Source organism: Parasteatoda tepidariorum, chromosome 10, assembly GCF_043381705.1.
Source record: "Parasteatoda tepidariorum isolate YZ-2023 chromosome 10, CAS_Ptep_4.0, whole genome shotgun sequence".
Taxonomy (NCBI): Eukaryota; Metazoa; Arthropoda; class Arachnida; order Araneae; family Theridiidae; genus Parasteatoda; species Parasteatoda tepidariorum.
In genome coordinates, this window is record NC_092213.1 from 24,562,765 (window position 1) to 24,578,446 (window position 15,682).

The window sequence follows — 15,682 nt, forward strand, 5'->3', positions numbered from 1 at the left end:
GAGAGAGAGAGAGAGAGTGAGAGAGAGAGAGAGAGAGAGAGAGAGAGAGAGAGAGAGCAAAGTAATTAAATACAAAAAAACACGAAGAAAATTAAGAAAAATAATAAGTTTCATTTATTGCGCATAAGCTGCAAGTAAATAAAACTCATAAAATAAGTTCAAAATTAAGATAAAACAAAGGAAAATTACAGACATATGAAAAAAAAGGAAAGAGAAAAAAAGGAGCACTCAAAAAAAAAGTTTTTTGAGTGCTCCTCACACTATTGTATTGATATATTTTGCCTTGGCTATATTGATACAATATTATAAAGCACTCTTTTTTGCGGAAATAATCGCGTGGGCTGATGAAAATGATCTTTTATTTTCCGGATTTTTTAATAAAATTTGAAAAAAATTTTATCTTTTTGTTTTGGGAATTTTTTTCCCAGTTGTTTTTTATTTTTTTGTCTGTAATTTTCCTTTGTTTTATCTTTATTTTGAACTTACTTCATTTTGAAAAGGCTACAATTAGTTTGAAAATTTACTTAAAAAGTTTTCAACGGATCCAGTATAAAAGGTCATACATCCAAACTATTCCCTCCAGTGGCTTTAGGAATAGCTTATCATGTGACTTACTTCTTATTACATTTCTATAATATTTACATGAATTTATATTTTCTGCATCATTGAATTATATTTTATTTAATTTGAAGTAAATCAAAATCAATTATTCCCCCCGAATGTAATAAGGCATTCTCTTAATTAAGGGACCACCATATTTACTTTAATTTAGACTGCCTACGTTATTAAGTTTATTTATTCAAATTGGAATATAGTACCAGTCAGTTAAAACCAATAGTTTTTTAGATAAATACGCAAACAATTTTTAAAATATTATAAAACAAACATGGCGTTGCTAAAGTACTAAATAATAAGTTTATATCTGATTCCAAATCAAAAGGATTTATTTTAAACTAAACTATAGGCAAAAAAATGAGAAAAAAATTGGAATAGAGTGTAAATGCCAAATACTAACAGTTAGTTCTGTTATTATTATCATACCTTAAAACTACATCCAAAATGACTCATATAAGTGACTCATAAAATCATTTTTCATCAATCATAAGTGACTCATAAAATCATCAGAAAATTAAATAAACCATGCCTTTATTGTAACTAAAGGAAAAATTTTGATTACGAACTTGAAAATAAAAATAAAAATACTTCATCTGATTCATGATTGATAAGGAAGAAACGTTGACGTGTTTTGAGTGCTTGCACGCGACACTCCATGTCAAGAAGAAAAAATCTTAAAGATGAAGACATCCTAAAGATGAAATAAGAACAAAGATTTAAGAATGTGAGCAGGCATTCTGTTCTTATAATCAATAAATCACGTCTTATTTACATAATAAGTCGTATTTTATTGTTTTATGCGTTTTTTTTGTTGTTGATTTCAATGAAGTTTTCAAGTACATTTTCTGATAGAGTTGTTTAAGATTATACGATTCAATTATAATTACAATAAAAAAGCTCATATAATGGAATAGCAGATTAGGATTAAGTTTTCTTAAGATTATTTTATTCAAATATAATTACAACACGAAAACTTATATAATAGAACATCATATTAGGATTGATTTTTCTTAGGATTATTCGTTTCTAATATAATTACAATATGAAAGTTCATATAATAGAATGGCATATTAGAATTCAGTTTACTTATGATTATTCTATTCAATATATTTTTTATATAAAAAAAATTTTTAATGAAATATTCTTTAAATGAAAAGTTTTTAAATAAAATAAAACGAAATTTTTAAAATGAAATATTTTTTAAATAAAATAAAAAAAATTTTAAAGTTCGGTAAAAAAAATTACCATAGATAATCCCTATGAATTTCTCAGAAAAAATAATCAATATTGTTTATAAAAGATATTTTTAATTTAAAATATACAATATTAATATTTTAAAATCTACAATAATAATATTTTAAAATTAAGAATTATCTGAATTTCATGTTTAAAAAAGTGTATTTTTTGCCAAGAAATTTTAATTTCACATGCATATTAATTAAAATTATCTTTTTTTGCAGACCTTCTTGGCAACTTCGTTCCAACATGTGATTCAGATGGTAGCTACAGCTAAGTACAGTGCAGCGGATCAACTGGATTCTGCTGGTGCGCAGACAAAGATGGAAACCAACTCACAAAATCTGTCCGAGGACGTCCAAACTGTTAGAAATTGTTAAAATAAGCAGTTTAACTTCAATAAAGAAAATAAAAAAACATTTAAAAGAATGGTGAATGAATAACTACTTCAAAAGTATCCAAACAATATTTTTTTAAAAACTAATAATGAAATTAAATGAAACTGCACAGAACGCTTGATCATTTACTCAACAGAAGAGCTACGCTAAAATAAACTTTAAGTAATATTTTATTAAGTTTAAAGAAATCAGTTTCAGAATATAAAGAAAACACGTTTAATAATTTATCCAAAAGAAGAGCTACGCTAAAAAAAATATTAAGTAATATTTTATTGAGTTTTAAAAAATCAGTTTCAGAATTTAAAGAAAGCAAGTTTGATAATTTACAGAACAGAAGAGCTACGCTAAAAAAAATAAGTAATATTTTATTAAGTTTAAAAAACTCAATTTCAGAATATAAAGAAAACCAGTTTGATCATTTATCCAACAGAAGAGCTACGCTAAAAAAAATTAAGTAATATTTTATTAAGTTTGAAAAAATCAGTTTCAGAATATAACGAAAACACGTTTGATCATTTATCCATCAGAAGAGCTACGCTAAACAAAATTAAGTAATATTTTATTAAGTTTTAAAAAATCAGTTCAGAATGTAAAGAAAGCATTTCGTCTTACGAAAAATCAATCCCATCAATCGACCAGAAAGCTTTTGAATGATAAAACGCGTTGTCAAGGTGAAGTTTCCAATCGTTCGCGATGCTAAACCAAAAGTGTTTCAAATTTCTAATAGCTGTGGCTTAAAACGAAAACTCAAATGGCAAAGAGTTCAGTCGCAAGCATAACATTTTTGCCGATGGCTTATGTCGATGGCCGGCGTTGATGGCTACATAGCAAACCTCTTCTTACCACTTTGAAAAATGCCAGAAACCGTTGGTAGGCTTAGCATTCCGATAAACAATCATGAGGAGGGAAATCGTAGCTTCAGCTCCAAGAGAGGAATGAACTAGCCCTTCGCCCTGGTCTTACACATGGAAAAGTTTCAATAGCGATCTTGCGAAAGTTTCATGCAAATTTGACATACTTTCATACAATCCTGCATGCGCTACGGACAGAAACGATTTTTTAAAAAAAATATTGTTCCTTCCAGATGATCGAAGATGACTGAGTTATCTTGCATACTAAGGTTACAACACTTTTCACCAATTCGTACCAGGCTAACCACGCTGCAACGTGCATTCGTCTAGTACTCAGTATAACCTGCGACATTAATTTTCGCACACGCCCAGATTAATTATTACACAGGGGAACAAATTCCTTGTTGCATTTATAGAAACACTTGATCTTGCCTAAATCGGGCGTGGAGATTTCAAACATAAAATTAGTTTTGCTACTAAGGCTACAGATTTTTTTAAAAATGACATTTTAGTCTTTGTCGAAATATACAAGTTTGAAAACGATATAACAAGAGATCGCTTAAATGTTGTGACAAACTTCCAGAGGAGTTAGGACGCATAGTCAGGATTAAAACTACGTAGAAGCTCTTGCCTTGAAATGTCGTCATACGTGGCTACAGGCGCTTAGTAATTATGGCCTGTCCAAAAGTACACGAAGAAGCAGTTCATAATAGGGGAAACCCCTAGTGGAGTATGAGGGCATGGGATCAGGTGCAGTTTTATTCCTGATTGTGCGCTTTGACACTCTAGAAGCTTGTTTCAACATTTATGCAACCCTTTGTAATATATAACGTTTTAAAACTTGTAAATTTCGAGTAAAATAGACTAAAAATGTTATTTTAAAATAAAATTGTAGCTTGGAGAGGGAAACGGATAGCAGATTTGAAATAAGTGATACGAAGGTATCTAAGATCTTTTACAAAAATCTCACTGAACAGAAAACAAAAATAAAAATTGCATCCTATGTGTTATTCATTAGTTTTACAAATATCATGAACTAAAATTCATGGAGTCGTATGAACTATGAATAAAATCAGTAAAAATGTCTAATAATAAATATCTATTCTATGATTTTATTTACTATCACAATTGGTGTTACTAAAATTAATATTTTGAATTTCTGTTTTAATTCGTGCAATGTAAAAAAATTCTGCAAGCAAAATTTTGAAAATTCAACGGTATGAAGTATTAAAATCTAGTCAGTGTGATGAGATAAATTTAAAAATCGAAACAATTTGCCGTCAATTGCTAAAAATATACTACGAAGCAACGCACAATTTTATCGTGTCCTGTATAAATATTGAAACTATACACATATAATTGAACTAACTCTTAAAAATCTTTCATAAACACTCAAGTAACAGATAACGTCAAATACTAAAAGAATTATCATGTTTTTTGTTTAAATCATGACGATTATAACACATGTGAACCAATAAGGAAGAACATGTTCTATGTTTTAAAACTGGTACATAATTTTTATTATCATTTGAAATGAGTATCTATTATCTTTTCATTTACTATATAAACTAGCAAAAACAGTCTCATCAGTTCGTATTTATGTTTAAAACTACTTAAGATCATTTTGGAAAGTTAATTCGTGCTCTACTGTAAGTGGATTTTTTATTACAATTATCTATTCTATTTTTAATCACTTGCTTCATAAAAATCTTTTTCCCTCGAATTGACGATTAAAAATTGTACTTTAAAACTTAAATAAAATATTCTAAAAGACATATTAGAAATTCAAATTACTTTTAAAAGCACGTCTCAATTTAATACTCGAAAAATAATTAAGATTTTTTATTGAGTAGATGAGCAGTGTTTTTAATTTTTAAAAAAGTTGAAACTTCGAAATTATGCAGTTTTACTGCAAATATCATAGAGAAAAATCAGCTTTGTGCAGAGCATTTTTGTTCTATTTTTCAGATTTATTAAGTTTCATACAGACCTATTACATGTTATGAATATATATTAGTACTGCATGGATGTTTAGGTAAAATATTTGTGAAACATACATTTACTTCACATCTTCATATTAATCACATCTTCACTTTTCCTTAATTTTGTTTGCAAATAACTGATTGATAGAGAAAAAAATATATTTATTTACTTTGCTGGATTAAAAATTAATCACATCTTCATTTTTCTTTAATTTTACTTGAAAATAACTTATAGATAAAACACAGATTTACTTTGCTGGATGTAAAGGATATTACACAATCATTTTTCCTTAATTTTACTTGCAAGTAACTGATAGACAGAAAAAACATATATTTGCTTTGCTGAATGGAAAGGATAGCAAATCTTCTTTTTCCCTTAACTTTACTGGCTGATAACTAATAGATAGAAAAAACATATATTAACTTAGTTGGATGAAAAGTAAACTATAGCTTTATTTTTCCCTAATTTTACTGGGAAATAACGGATAAAGAAAAAATATATATATTTAGTTTGCTGGATTAAAAGATAATCACATCTTCATATTTCCTTAATTTTACTTACAAATAACAGTTAGATTAGAAAAAAAATATAGATCTACTTTGCTGGAGGAAAAGGATATCACAATTTCATTTTTCCTTAATTTTACTTGCAGATAACTGATAGATAGAAAATAAAATATGTTTACTTTGCAGGATGAAAAGATGATATCTTCACTTTGCCTTAATTTTACTTCCCAGTAACCAATACAAAAATTATTTATTATCATTTCTGGATGGAGATAATATCACATTCTCAATTCTCCTCTGTATCACTTGCAAACAATTTATATCGATAGAAAAAAACATGTTCCGCGGTTTCATGCAACATTCATCAGCGAGTTAAGTTGAAAAGTATGTTTTAGTATGAAAAAAAATGGTTGTGCTAATCTTTTTCCATATTTCACAAACCATTTCTATAAGCCGCGATGGCTCAGATATAGAGCATTCGCCTTCAAATGAGGTGAACCGGGTTTGAATCCCAACCATGGCTGGTGGATACGAATTCCGCATCCCTCTTGCACATACCTCAGTGCTGCTGATGTGAAATATCCTCAGTGGTAAACGGAACATATGTTAGAGTCCTCTTGCCGTCAGGCTAAACTTGGGAGGTTCTCGTGGTTTTCCTCTCCATGTAACGCAAAGTCGGGTTAGTTCCATCAAAAAGTCCTCCATGACTAGCAAATTTCACCCATTACTTGATCCAGGAGTTCCCTCGTCTTCTAGATTGGGTTCAAAATTGCAGGGGTACGGAGTTGAACATTAGAAGTCGTAAACCCAAAAACTGGTTGGCTGTTCAACGACGGTTATATATATAAAAAATAAAAATAATAAAAAATAAAAGCATTTCTATATGCCACGATGACTCAGGGGATAGAGCGTTCGCCTCCCAATAAGGTGAACCGGGTTCGCATCCAAGCAATAGCTGGTCGATAGGAATTCCGTATCCATCTTGCACCGACCACAGTGCTGACGTGAAATATCATCACATCATTGCATTTGCAATACAGCTTTAATACAACAACAAAAAAAAAAATTTCCTAAAAATATTTTAAAAATTCAGTTAATTTTCAGATACTCAATAATAATAAAAAATACATAATTATAATGTTAAATTTATAAATATTACGCACAGCTTATCTTTTTCAATAAGAGGATAGCGGTATTCTTAATGGAAAAATTTTATATAGTTCTTTATTTAAACTGATTGGAATTTCTTTGCAAATTTTATGAATAGTTTCGCTTAGTTTTGCTCCCCAAGAGATTTCCGTAAAATTCAGAGTTGACCTTTTATTTATACAGTAAGCTCTCTTACTTGAGAAAAAAAAGCCTAGTACTCGTAATTTTTAACAAATTTTAGCTTTAGCCAGCGCCCTTCTTACACAAAAAAATGTCCAGTGCCCGTAACTGTGACAAACTTCATCAAAATTAATGGAGTTGACCGTTAATTCATGCAGTTATAAACTTAAATGAATTCACGGGTGCTCACGCATTTACACGGTGGTTAAAGCATCAGACTAGGAACACTAAATTCCCAGTTTCGATGTCAGACGGCACCAAAGAATATATCTTTCTCCCTCCCTCTAAATTGGTGACCACAGGCAACAAAATGAAACTCTCTTACTCTTCAACAAATGCCAGTACTTCGACATCTCGCCTCATTCCACGGGTTCGGACAGATTAGACCCGAACTGAACTTTTACCAGCAAATGACCATAAATTGATATTTTCGACCACAAAGAGAAGGAAAAATTACGAGCAAATGCTTTTTATGCTCATGATAGTTTTATGGGCATAAATTTATTTTTACTGTCAGTGGCTGGAACACTTTTTTACAGGTCTCTGACAGAAATCTAGCTTCAAAACTTTTCAGAGAGGGAAATGTAGGACAATTTAAAATAAATTATATACCCTACAAAATTGTACAAAAATATGTAACAATGAGACACTATAATGTGACTTATTTTTGTTTCAAAAGTCGACTGAAAATCTTATTTTATCCACGGGCACCTTATAGAAATAGAAGTCGTGGATAAGTTTTAGCGAAACTTAGAAAAAAAATCGCTTTTGTCACCATTTTCTCACAATATTATGCACTTCAACTCAAAGAACAACAAAGCCTTTTTGTAATTATTATTTCAATAAAAAAAATATGGTAGAAAGTGTGTGTCAAATTTTTTTTTCTTTTAAAATTAGATGCGAGGCGAGATTTAAAAGAAGAAAACAGAAAATTATTATATTGGATGAAAACCCAATATTTATGCAAACATGCATGCAATTCACAATATTGTTGTTAAAATCTCTTTTGAATCTATTTCATCAAATCTATTCTTTTGATAAAGATGTCAGCACCAAATAAAAAAACAAAAATTTTCCTTCTGCTTTGGACATAAAAAGTTTTTAAAATGATACGATTTTTGCGGTTCTGTGTCCCGTTTATATAAATTACAAAATATTGTTGAAAAATTGCGATTTGGGCATTGTAGGATTTTTAAAAAAAAGTGAAAAAGTAGAAAAAGAAGCTGAGAAAAATTTCTAAATATTTGAAGAGTAAAAAGTTTAATGACACCACAGAAACAATTCCTTCTTACCCACTATGGTTTTTGAATCTCAGACTTCGTACAGAAAGATCACAGGCCAAAAAATCCTTCATTTGGATACAATCTCTACTTCTTAAATGCACTTTAAAATTTAAGAAGTTACCTGACGAACACTGTTAGAGTTTTTATTCTAAAATCATAGTAAAGCAATCTGTTCATCCGATTAACTGTACAAATTACAAAATATTGTTGAAAAATTGTAATTTGGGCATTGTAGGATTTTTTTAAAAAAGTGAAAGAGTAGAAAAAGAAGCTGAGAAAAATTTCTGAATATTTAAAGGGCAAAAAGTTTAATGACACCACAGAAACAATTCCTTCTTACCCACTATGGTTTTTGAATCTTAGACTTCGTACAGAAAGATGACAGGCCAAAAAATCCTTCATTTGGATACAATCTCTACTTCTTAAATGCACTTTAAAATTTAAGAAGTTACCTGACGAACACTGTTAGCTTAACTGGCAATAAATTATTAACGGAAACAAGTATTTTTGAACATTTTATACCAGAAAATATCGTAATAACCTTTTAACTTACACTGTTATTTGCAATGTTTGAATGAAATTTCGAAAACTTAGCTTAAATATTTAAGGATATATGGACATTTTATGAAAAACTATTCTTCTGTCTTATGTTTTTTTCTTTTTTCTTGATATAGCTTTAAAAATATTCAACAAAATTAAACAAAATTTTTGGAGCACTTTTCAATTGATAATAAAATTTTCATTTTAAAGTTCGAAAGAAAATCTCTTAAAATTTTGTAATATATGAGTGTTTAAAGTAGTTCTTTTATGCTGCGCTTGGGCGTAAAAATGTTTTAAAAAAAACATATAATTTTGTAGTGATCTGTAATTCGTAACTAATGAAAAAAGTCCCATTTGGATATCTTAGAAATTTAAAATTATTCAAGCAATTTTCCAAGTAGTTTTTGTACTATTTTTTAAAAGAACGCTTTAAATGATGAAAGGTTTTTCACATATTTTATTTTTTACTATTAAACAAGATTTATAAGAAATAACACCGACATTGTAGGGAAACGTTTTTCATAAAGACCGTTTCCCTTAACGTTTTTTTTTCCTTATACTATCATATTTTGTAGTATGTACAGTTATTATTAGAAATTATGATTTGTTAAAATTTTCTGAAGCAGAGGTGGCGTCAGAAAATTTTATTAATATAGTAATTTTAATCTTTCGAAACGGCGTGAAATACAAAACAATTTAAATATAAATTTTTAAAACAAATGCTGATCATTGTATTAATTCTGCAGCTAAAATATTACGTAAACATCCTGAGGTAAGAAGGAAGTGTAAGGTTTGATTTCTTTTGTATACGAGGAAAAGGAATGAATTCGAGATATGTTTACGTAAGATCTAGCAATCATTAAAGGGAAAAAAGTTATTGTTTTTGAGAGATTTCTCATTTTAAAAATATCAATAGTTAGAATTTGGCAATATCCTATGGGCTACATAATGAAATACTTTCTTTATAGGCGTGTATCAAAAAACATGAAAAACATTAAATTATATAAATATGCGCACAAAAGAAGGGATTACCGAGCGAAGGCGCTTTTACAAACTATCTTGTTCTTGTCACTATTGCTGACCAATTGGTGTGGTGGGTAGAATTCACCTAGCACGGCTTAGTTCGGGGTTCAATTCCCTATACTGAATACTGTATATCTAATTAAATTTCGCTTTCTTCAATCTTGATTAAATGGTTCATAATCTACTTACTCACTGTAATGTTTCAAAGCTGGAAAATTCCTGTCCCGGATAGGGAGAGAGGTGCTGGTAATTACCAAAGTTGGACAAAAATGCAATCGATTACATTTTTTGATTACAGTAATCAATTGCTTGTAATCATGATTACAATTTTCAAAAGTTTGATTACAGCTGTAATCGTGAATACAATATTGATTACAGTAATCAATTACTTGTAATCGTGATTACAAAGTTTGATTATAGCTGTAATCATGATTACAATTTTGATTACAGTAATCAATTACTTGTAATCATGATTCCAAGTAATCATTAGCAATCATTAGTTGTGATTACAAGTAATCACAATCCAAGCAATCATTAGTTGTCATTAGTATCATTATCAAGCAATCATTAGTGTCAAAGCAATCATTAGTTCCAAGCAATCATTAGTTGTGATTACAAGTAATCACAACTAATGATTACATGTAATTTGATTACATGTAATTTGATTACATGTAATTTGATTACATGTAATTATGATTACATGTAATCTAAATACACGATTACAAGAGTATTGTATTCTTATAAATGATTATATTTTACAATAGATAGTAGAATGTATTTTATAATGATACATTTTGCACGTATTAACATGTACTGCATTTTGTACGTATTTGTATACGTACAAATGAATGTAACTGAAATGTATGTACATATGATTTTATCTAGTGCATATGTTCAGACATTTTAGTATCACACACATGTACNATATATATATATATAACATCAAATCTTCCCATTAAAATAATTTTTTAATGTAAGCAAAATTATTTGGTGATGGCATTTTAACAACAGCAACAAATTATTTTCAGTCAACCTTACAGGATTATGCAAATGAGCTTCTTTAAAGTTCTTTGAGCAACCGATGTTGTTGCTGTTGTCGTGGGCCATTAAGGCAAGGGGTGCGATTGTTCTTGTCTTCCAGTGGCGCCATCTATAGACAAGAATTCGACTTCTGCCACACCCGTTCATAGGGCGAACCCATACATACATCCATTCATTCATCCACAGACCCTAAATTTGACCTGAACCAGAGAACGATCAATCCCCAATTCAATGCCCCTGGAGGTGTAATTTATTATGGGAGCATGAAGAACTTCGTGACCCGACAAATTGTGCCCCAGTTACAACAAATTGTGCCGACGTGCCCCAGTAACCAGTTACTGCACGGGGAGTCTTCGGCCGGCTGGATTCGAACTCCCGTTCTCACGAGCGGGAGTCCAGCGCCCTGCCAATCAGTTTCTCACGACCATGAGCAACCGATAAATTTTATAAATAAATACGAAATGAAGTCGCTATTTTTAAGCCAAAAATCTGAAACATCCTATACGTGCCTGAAAAAAATTATAATTTTAATACGATTAATTTTTGTTTCACCTCGAAAATTTTGAATGACCCTTGAACGAAATGGAAATAAAATAATTAATTACTAAAAAATTAAATCGAAATTCAAACTGAATAAAGAAGTGCCCCCTTCTTCCAACTTATAATTGGAAGAATGTCAAAAATCATAATTTACATTCAATTTTTCGCATTAAAAAATTTCAACTGTGTCATAAAAACAAGCCAAAAGCTAACACCTGTGTCAATAATGTTTTCTTATCAGAATTTTTCTTAAACAATTTAACATTTCTCTAAACTTTTACAAAGTTTCTTATATTTTTCATTCTTTGATTTTTGTGTAGTCTGAGAAAAATTTCGCGGGAAGAATTTTCTGAAACAGAGACGGCGTCAAAAAATTTAATTAATATAGTAATTTTAATCTTTTGAAACGACATGAAATATAAAAAATTTAAATATAAATTTATAAAACAATACTGATCTTTCTATTAATTATGCCGTTAAAATATTACGTAAACATCCTGAGGTAAGAAGGAAGTGTAAGGTTTGATTACTTTTGTATACGAGGGAGAAAAAAAATGAATTTGAAATATGTTTGTGTAAGATCTAACAATCATTATGTTTTTGAAATATTTCTCATTTTAAAAATGTTAATAGTAAGAATTTTGCAATATGCCATGGCCTACACAATGAAATACTTTCTTTAAAGCCATGTATCAAAACACAAACAAAACATTAAATTATATAAATATGCGTACAAAAGAAGGGATTACCTAGCGAAGGCTTTTACAAACTATCCTGTTCTTGACACTATTACTGACCAATTGGTGCGGTGGGTAGAATTCACCTACTACGGTTTAGTTCGGGGTTCAATTCGCCATACTGAATACTGAATATCTAATTATATTTCGCTTTCTTCAATCTTGATTAAATGGTTCATAATCTACTCACTGTAATGTTCCAAAGCTGGAAAATTCCAGTCCCGGATAGGGAGAGAGGTGCTTGTAATTGCTACCTACCTCTAGGCTCAGATATTAGGCTAAATATCTCAGACTGACACTAAAAACCGTTAAAATTAGAAAATTTGCAAGAGTGTCCCGAAATTTTAACGTAATTTAGAGAGAAGATAACCTCTGATGTGTTTCTTATGAAAGATTCGGTTTGACGATATTTTTGCCGACTTGGCGACAATCGTGGCGATTTGGCAGCACTAGAAGATCATTTTGGGGCAAAAATATATTGTTCTAGAAACTTCGTATTTCAAAGTGATAGGAACAATACTTACGGAGTTATGCAAGAATGGTCTAAAATCGTATCGAAAGTTCCGAAGTTCCGTCGCCAGTATGAAAGTGCCTCGCAGAGTAGTAATGGTAATGGTCTGCTCGTGACTTTAATTCTGTCCTGAACTGAGCTAGATCATTGACCCGTTTGAAATGGTGAGGCTTTTTGTTTTGCTGTACTACGCTGTTATTCGAGCTATATTTAAGTGATAGAAATAACAGTATTTTCTGGAAGTTTCTGCTTATAAAACTTATGGACAGTTTCATTAATCTCCAATCGAAACGAATCTCTGTGCTCGGTAAAGAAGTATTCGGAAGCGCCAATATTGTCTTTAGATGCAACCAGAAGCCCATTTGTGTAGTTGTAGTGCGATGTGATGTCAATTACCATACCAAATCTTGTCATTTGCCATTAATCTTTTTCGAATGAGAACAACTTTAAAAACTATTACCTTTCTCCTTAATGATTTTTAGATCTTACGGAAGCATACTTAACTAGATTATACTTAACTAGATATACTTACTATTGTTTCAGAACAACAAAGCATGAAATCCTTCATTGTTTTGGTTTTGCTCTCTTGTTTCATCGCTACCATTTTTGGAGCTGATACAGCTTGCCAAGTACAACGGAAACAAGAATTGGCAAAAGGTAAAAAAAATTTTTTACATATTTTTTGGACTTAATATCCACTGCTCTATTTACCATTTTTGAAGATTTACTTTTAAAGGTTTCATAAGATAATTAAGAAACTGAATCAATTACTTGAAAAGTAAATTTTGCCACACTCGTCAATTTAATGCGCATTTTAAGATTTTGTAATACAATTACCAACTTGAATCAATTATGTGAGAAAAATAAACTTACAATAATAAGGAAACTATAATACTATGTTACGAAATAAACGTTAAGACTTGTAACGTAGTTTTGTAAATTTTCAGAAAGTGTCAGTTTTAAACTAAGGAACAACGTTATGAAAATATCGGGAAATTCATTATTTATTTTTTTTAAATATTTTGTATCGATGATTGTGGGGGAAATTACTATTGTTAGAACTCTTATTTTTGGCAATTTACGTCATACATATTTATTGTTTCCATATACTGTAAATGTATATGTATGTTACGGTAAAACACCGAAATCTAAAGAATGCGAACATTCACGTAGTCGCTTCGTGTATGTCCGAAATATTTGCTAAATACCCTTATTTCTGACTCTCACCGGTGAATGTCAACAATCGCATAGTCGCTTTGGCAAATGTCCGAAATATTTGTTATATCCAATTTTATATTAATTTATTCGTTAATATTATNCAAAGCATATCTGTGATTGTCGACATACTCCGGTGAAAGTCAACAACCACCGATTTCAGTCTTTCGCCGTGACATATACATAAAATTTATATATAAAACTTATTTCTAAACACAAAAAGTTTGCCTCATATCACATCTATGGTTGCAGATTAATACTGATTTAAGTTTAGTAAACGAGGGTAGATATTATCAAGTTTATCATATAAGATCTTTATTCTAGAATACTTCATTTGAGCCTTGGTTAATCCTGCTTGCCGTTAAAAGTTATTTTTATAAAACACGCCTCAGTTTGAAATTTAAATATGAAGATTTTACAAACGAATTAAAAACTGGTGTTAAAAAAAAGGATACTGTCTGCACAATAATACTGTATAACAAATACAATTTTATTGTTTTCAGGCACAATTGGTAACTTCGTGCCAATGTGTAATGCAGATGGTAGCTACAGCCAAGTACAGTGTCGTGGTTCAACTGGATTCTGCTGGTGCGCTGATAAGGATGGAAACCAAATCACCAAATCAGTCAGAGGAAAACCTAACTGCTAGACGAGTTAAAACCAGCAGCTTCTTTAGAGGAAAAATAAACTACATTTAAATTTTCTTTTAAATGTATTCTGAAATAAATAAAAAGATGGATTTATTTATAATGGATTTGTTTTCCATGCATTGAATGAAAATATATAACAACATATTAAAGCCAACTGAACTGCGAACTATATAACTGTTCTTCTTTGACACATTTGCATCATTTTAATAACATGTCTTTAGAATTGATGTAGTTTAGTGCAAAAATAGCTAATAAGACAAAATTACGATATTTGTTTTCTGTACTGAAGATAATCTAAACAACATCTTTGACTATTCCATTCATAATTTACACATTTACATTATTTTACGATCATATGCTAATAGAATCACAAACAAGTTATCTAGAGTAAAAATCAAAAATAAAGCCAAATTACGATTCTTGCTTTAATTTTTTTCCACTTTTGATGCATCTTTTATCATTTCATTCTTTCGTAAATTATTGTGAAATGGCTCAATTTTTTTCTTCAAATAATATGTCTAATCATAATTCAACTATAGTGAAAAATTATTTTAAAAAAACGTTATCTGACAATAACATTTCAATTAATGGTAAAACTACAAATATACTGTAAGGCATAATAAGTATATTTTATTTGATGATCTCAGGGATTATGTATGAAATTACGAATTTGAAGCTGTTCAAGCATAAAAAGAAAGCTTCAAGAATGTTTTGTATAGATGCGAAGATCAAAATGACATTTGAATCGTGTTTGTATAATCTGCGGAAATATAATTACAATGCGCGTTCAAGAGTTCAAAAATTTAATTCATAATCAAAATTTAATAATTTTAACTAACCAAAAAGTAGAACTCAACATTGTATCTTAATGCATGTTTTTTTTATTTTCTTCACTTCCTTAAGAGGTTCTCTTTTTGCGTAAGGCAAGCTCGACATTCAAACTCTTGACTTGTTTAACATTAGATATTCAAACACTTGGGTTGTTTGATATTCGTGATTCAAACACTTGGCTTATTTAATATTAAATTTTAAAACATTTGCCTTGTTTGGTATTAAATATTCAAACACTTGGCTTGTTTGATATTAGATGTTCGAACACTTGGCTTGTTTGATTTCAGAGGATAAGAAACACTTGGTTTCTTTGATATTAGATTTTCAAACACTTTGCTTATTTGATATTATGTATTCAAACACTTGGCTTGTTAGATATCATATATTCAAACA

The 15,682-nt window shown here is 29.9% G+C and overlaps 1 protein-coding gene and 1 long non-coding RNA gene across 2 annotated transcripts in view; both read left to right on the forward strand.

Annotated features, from left to right (window-relative positions):
• LOC107437567 (uncharacterized) overlaps nt 1-2,280 on the forward strand; it is a 7,465-nt gene extending 5,185 nt beyond the window's left edge. Inside the window, exon 3 of the long non-coding RNA XR_006224637.2 lies at nt 2,076-2,280. This is a non-coding gene — a long non-coding RNA (uncharacterized lncRNA). The remainder of the gene's footprint in view (nt 1-2,075) is intronic.
• A 2,334-nt stretch (nt 2,281-4,614) lies between these two features.
• Nucleotides 4,615-14,558, forward strand: LOC107437573 (equistatin-like). The gene is made up of 3 exons (XM_071186748.1): nt 4,615-4,749; nt 13,137-13,250; nt 14,312-14,558. The coding sequence occupies exons 2-3, from the start codon at nt 13,148-13,150 to the stop codon at nt 14,455-14,457; spliced, it is 249 nt and encodes an 82-aa protein (XP_071042849.1). The 5' UTR covers nt 4,615-4,749; nt 13,137-13,147; the 3' UTR covers nt 14,458-14,558.
• The last annotated feature ends 1,124 nt before the right edge of the window (nt 14,559-15,682 follow it).

Coding starts and splice junctions, on each gene's coding strand:
- LOC107437573 (XM_071186748.1), top strand. CDS start 13,148: ATGAAATCCTTCATTGTTTTGGTTTTGCTCTCTTGTTTCATCGCTACC. Junction 13,251..14,311: donor GAAACAAGAATTGGCAAAAG/GTAAAAAAAATT, acceptor TATTGTTTTCAG/GCACAATTGGTAACTTCGTG.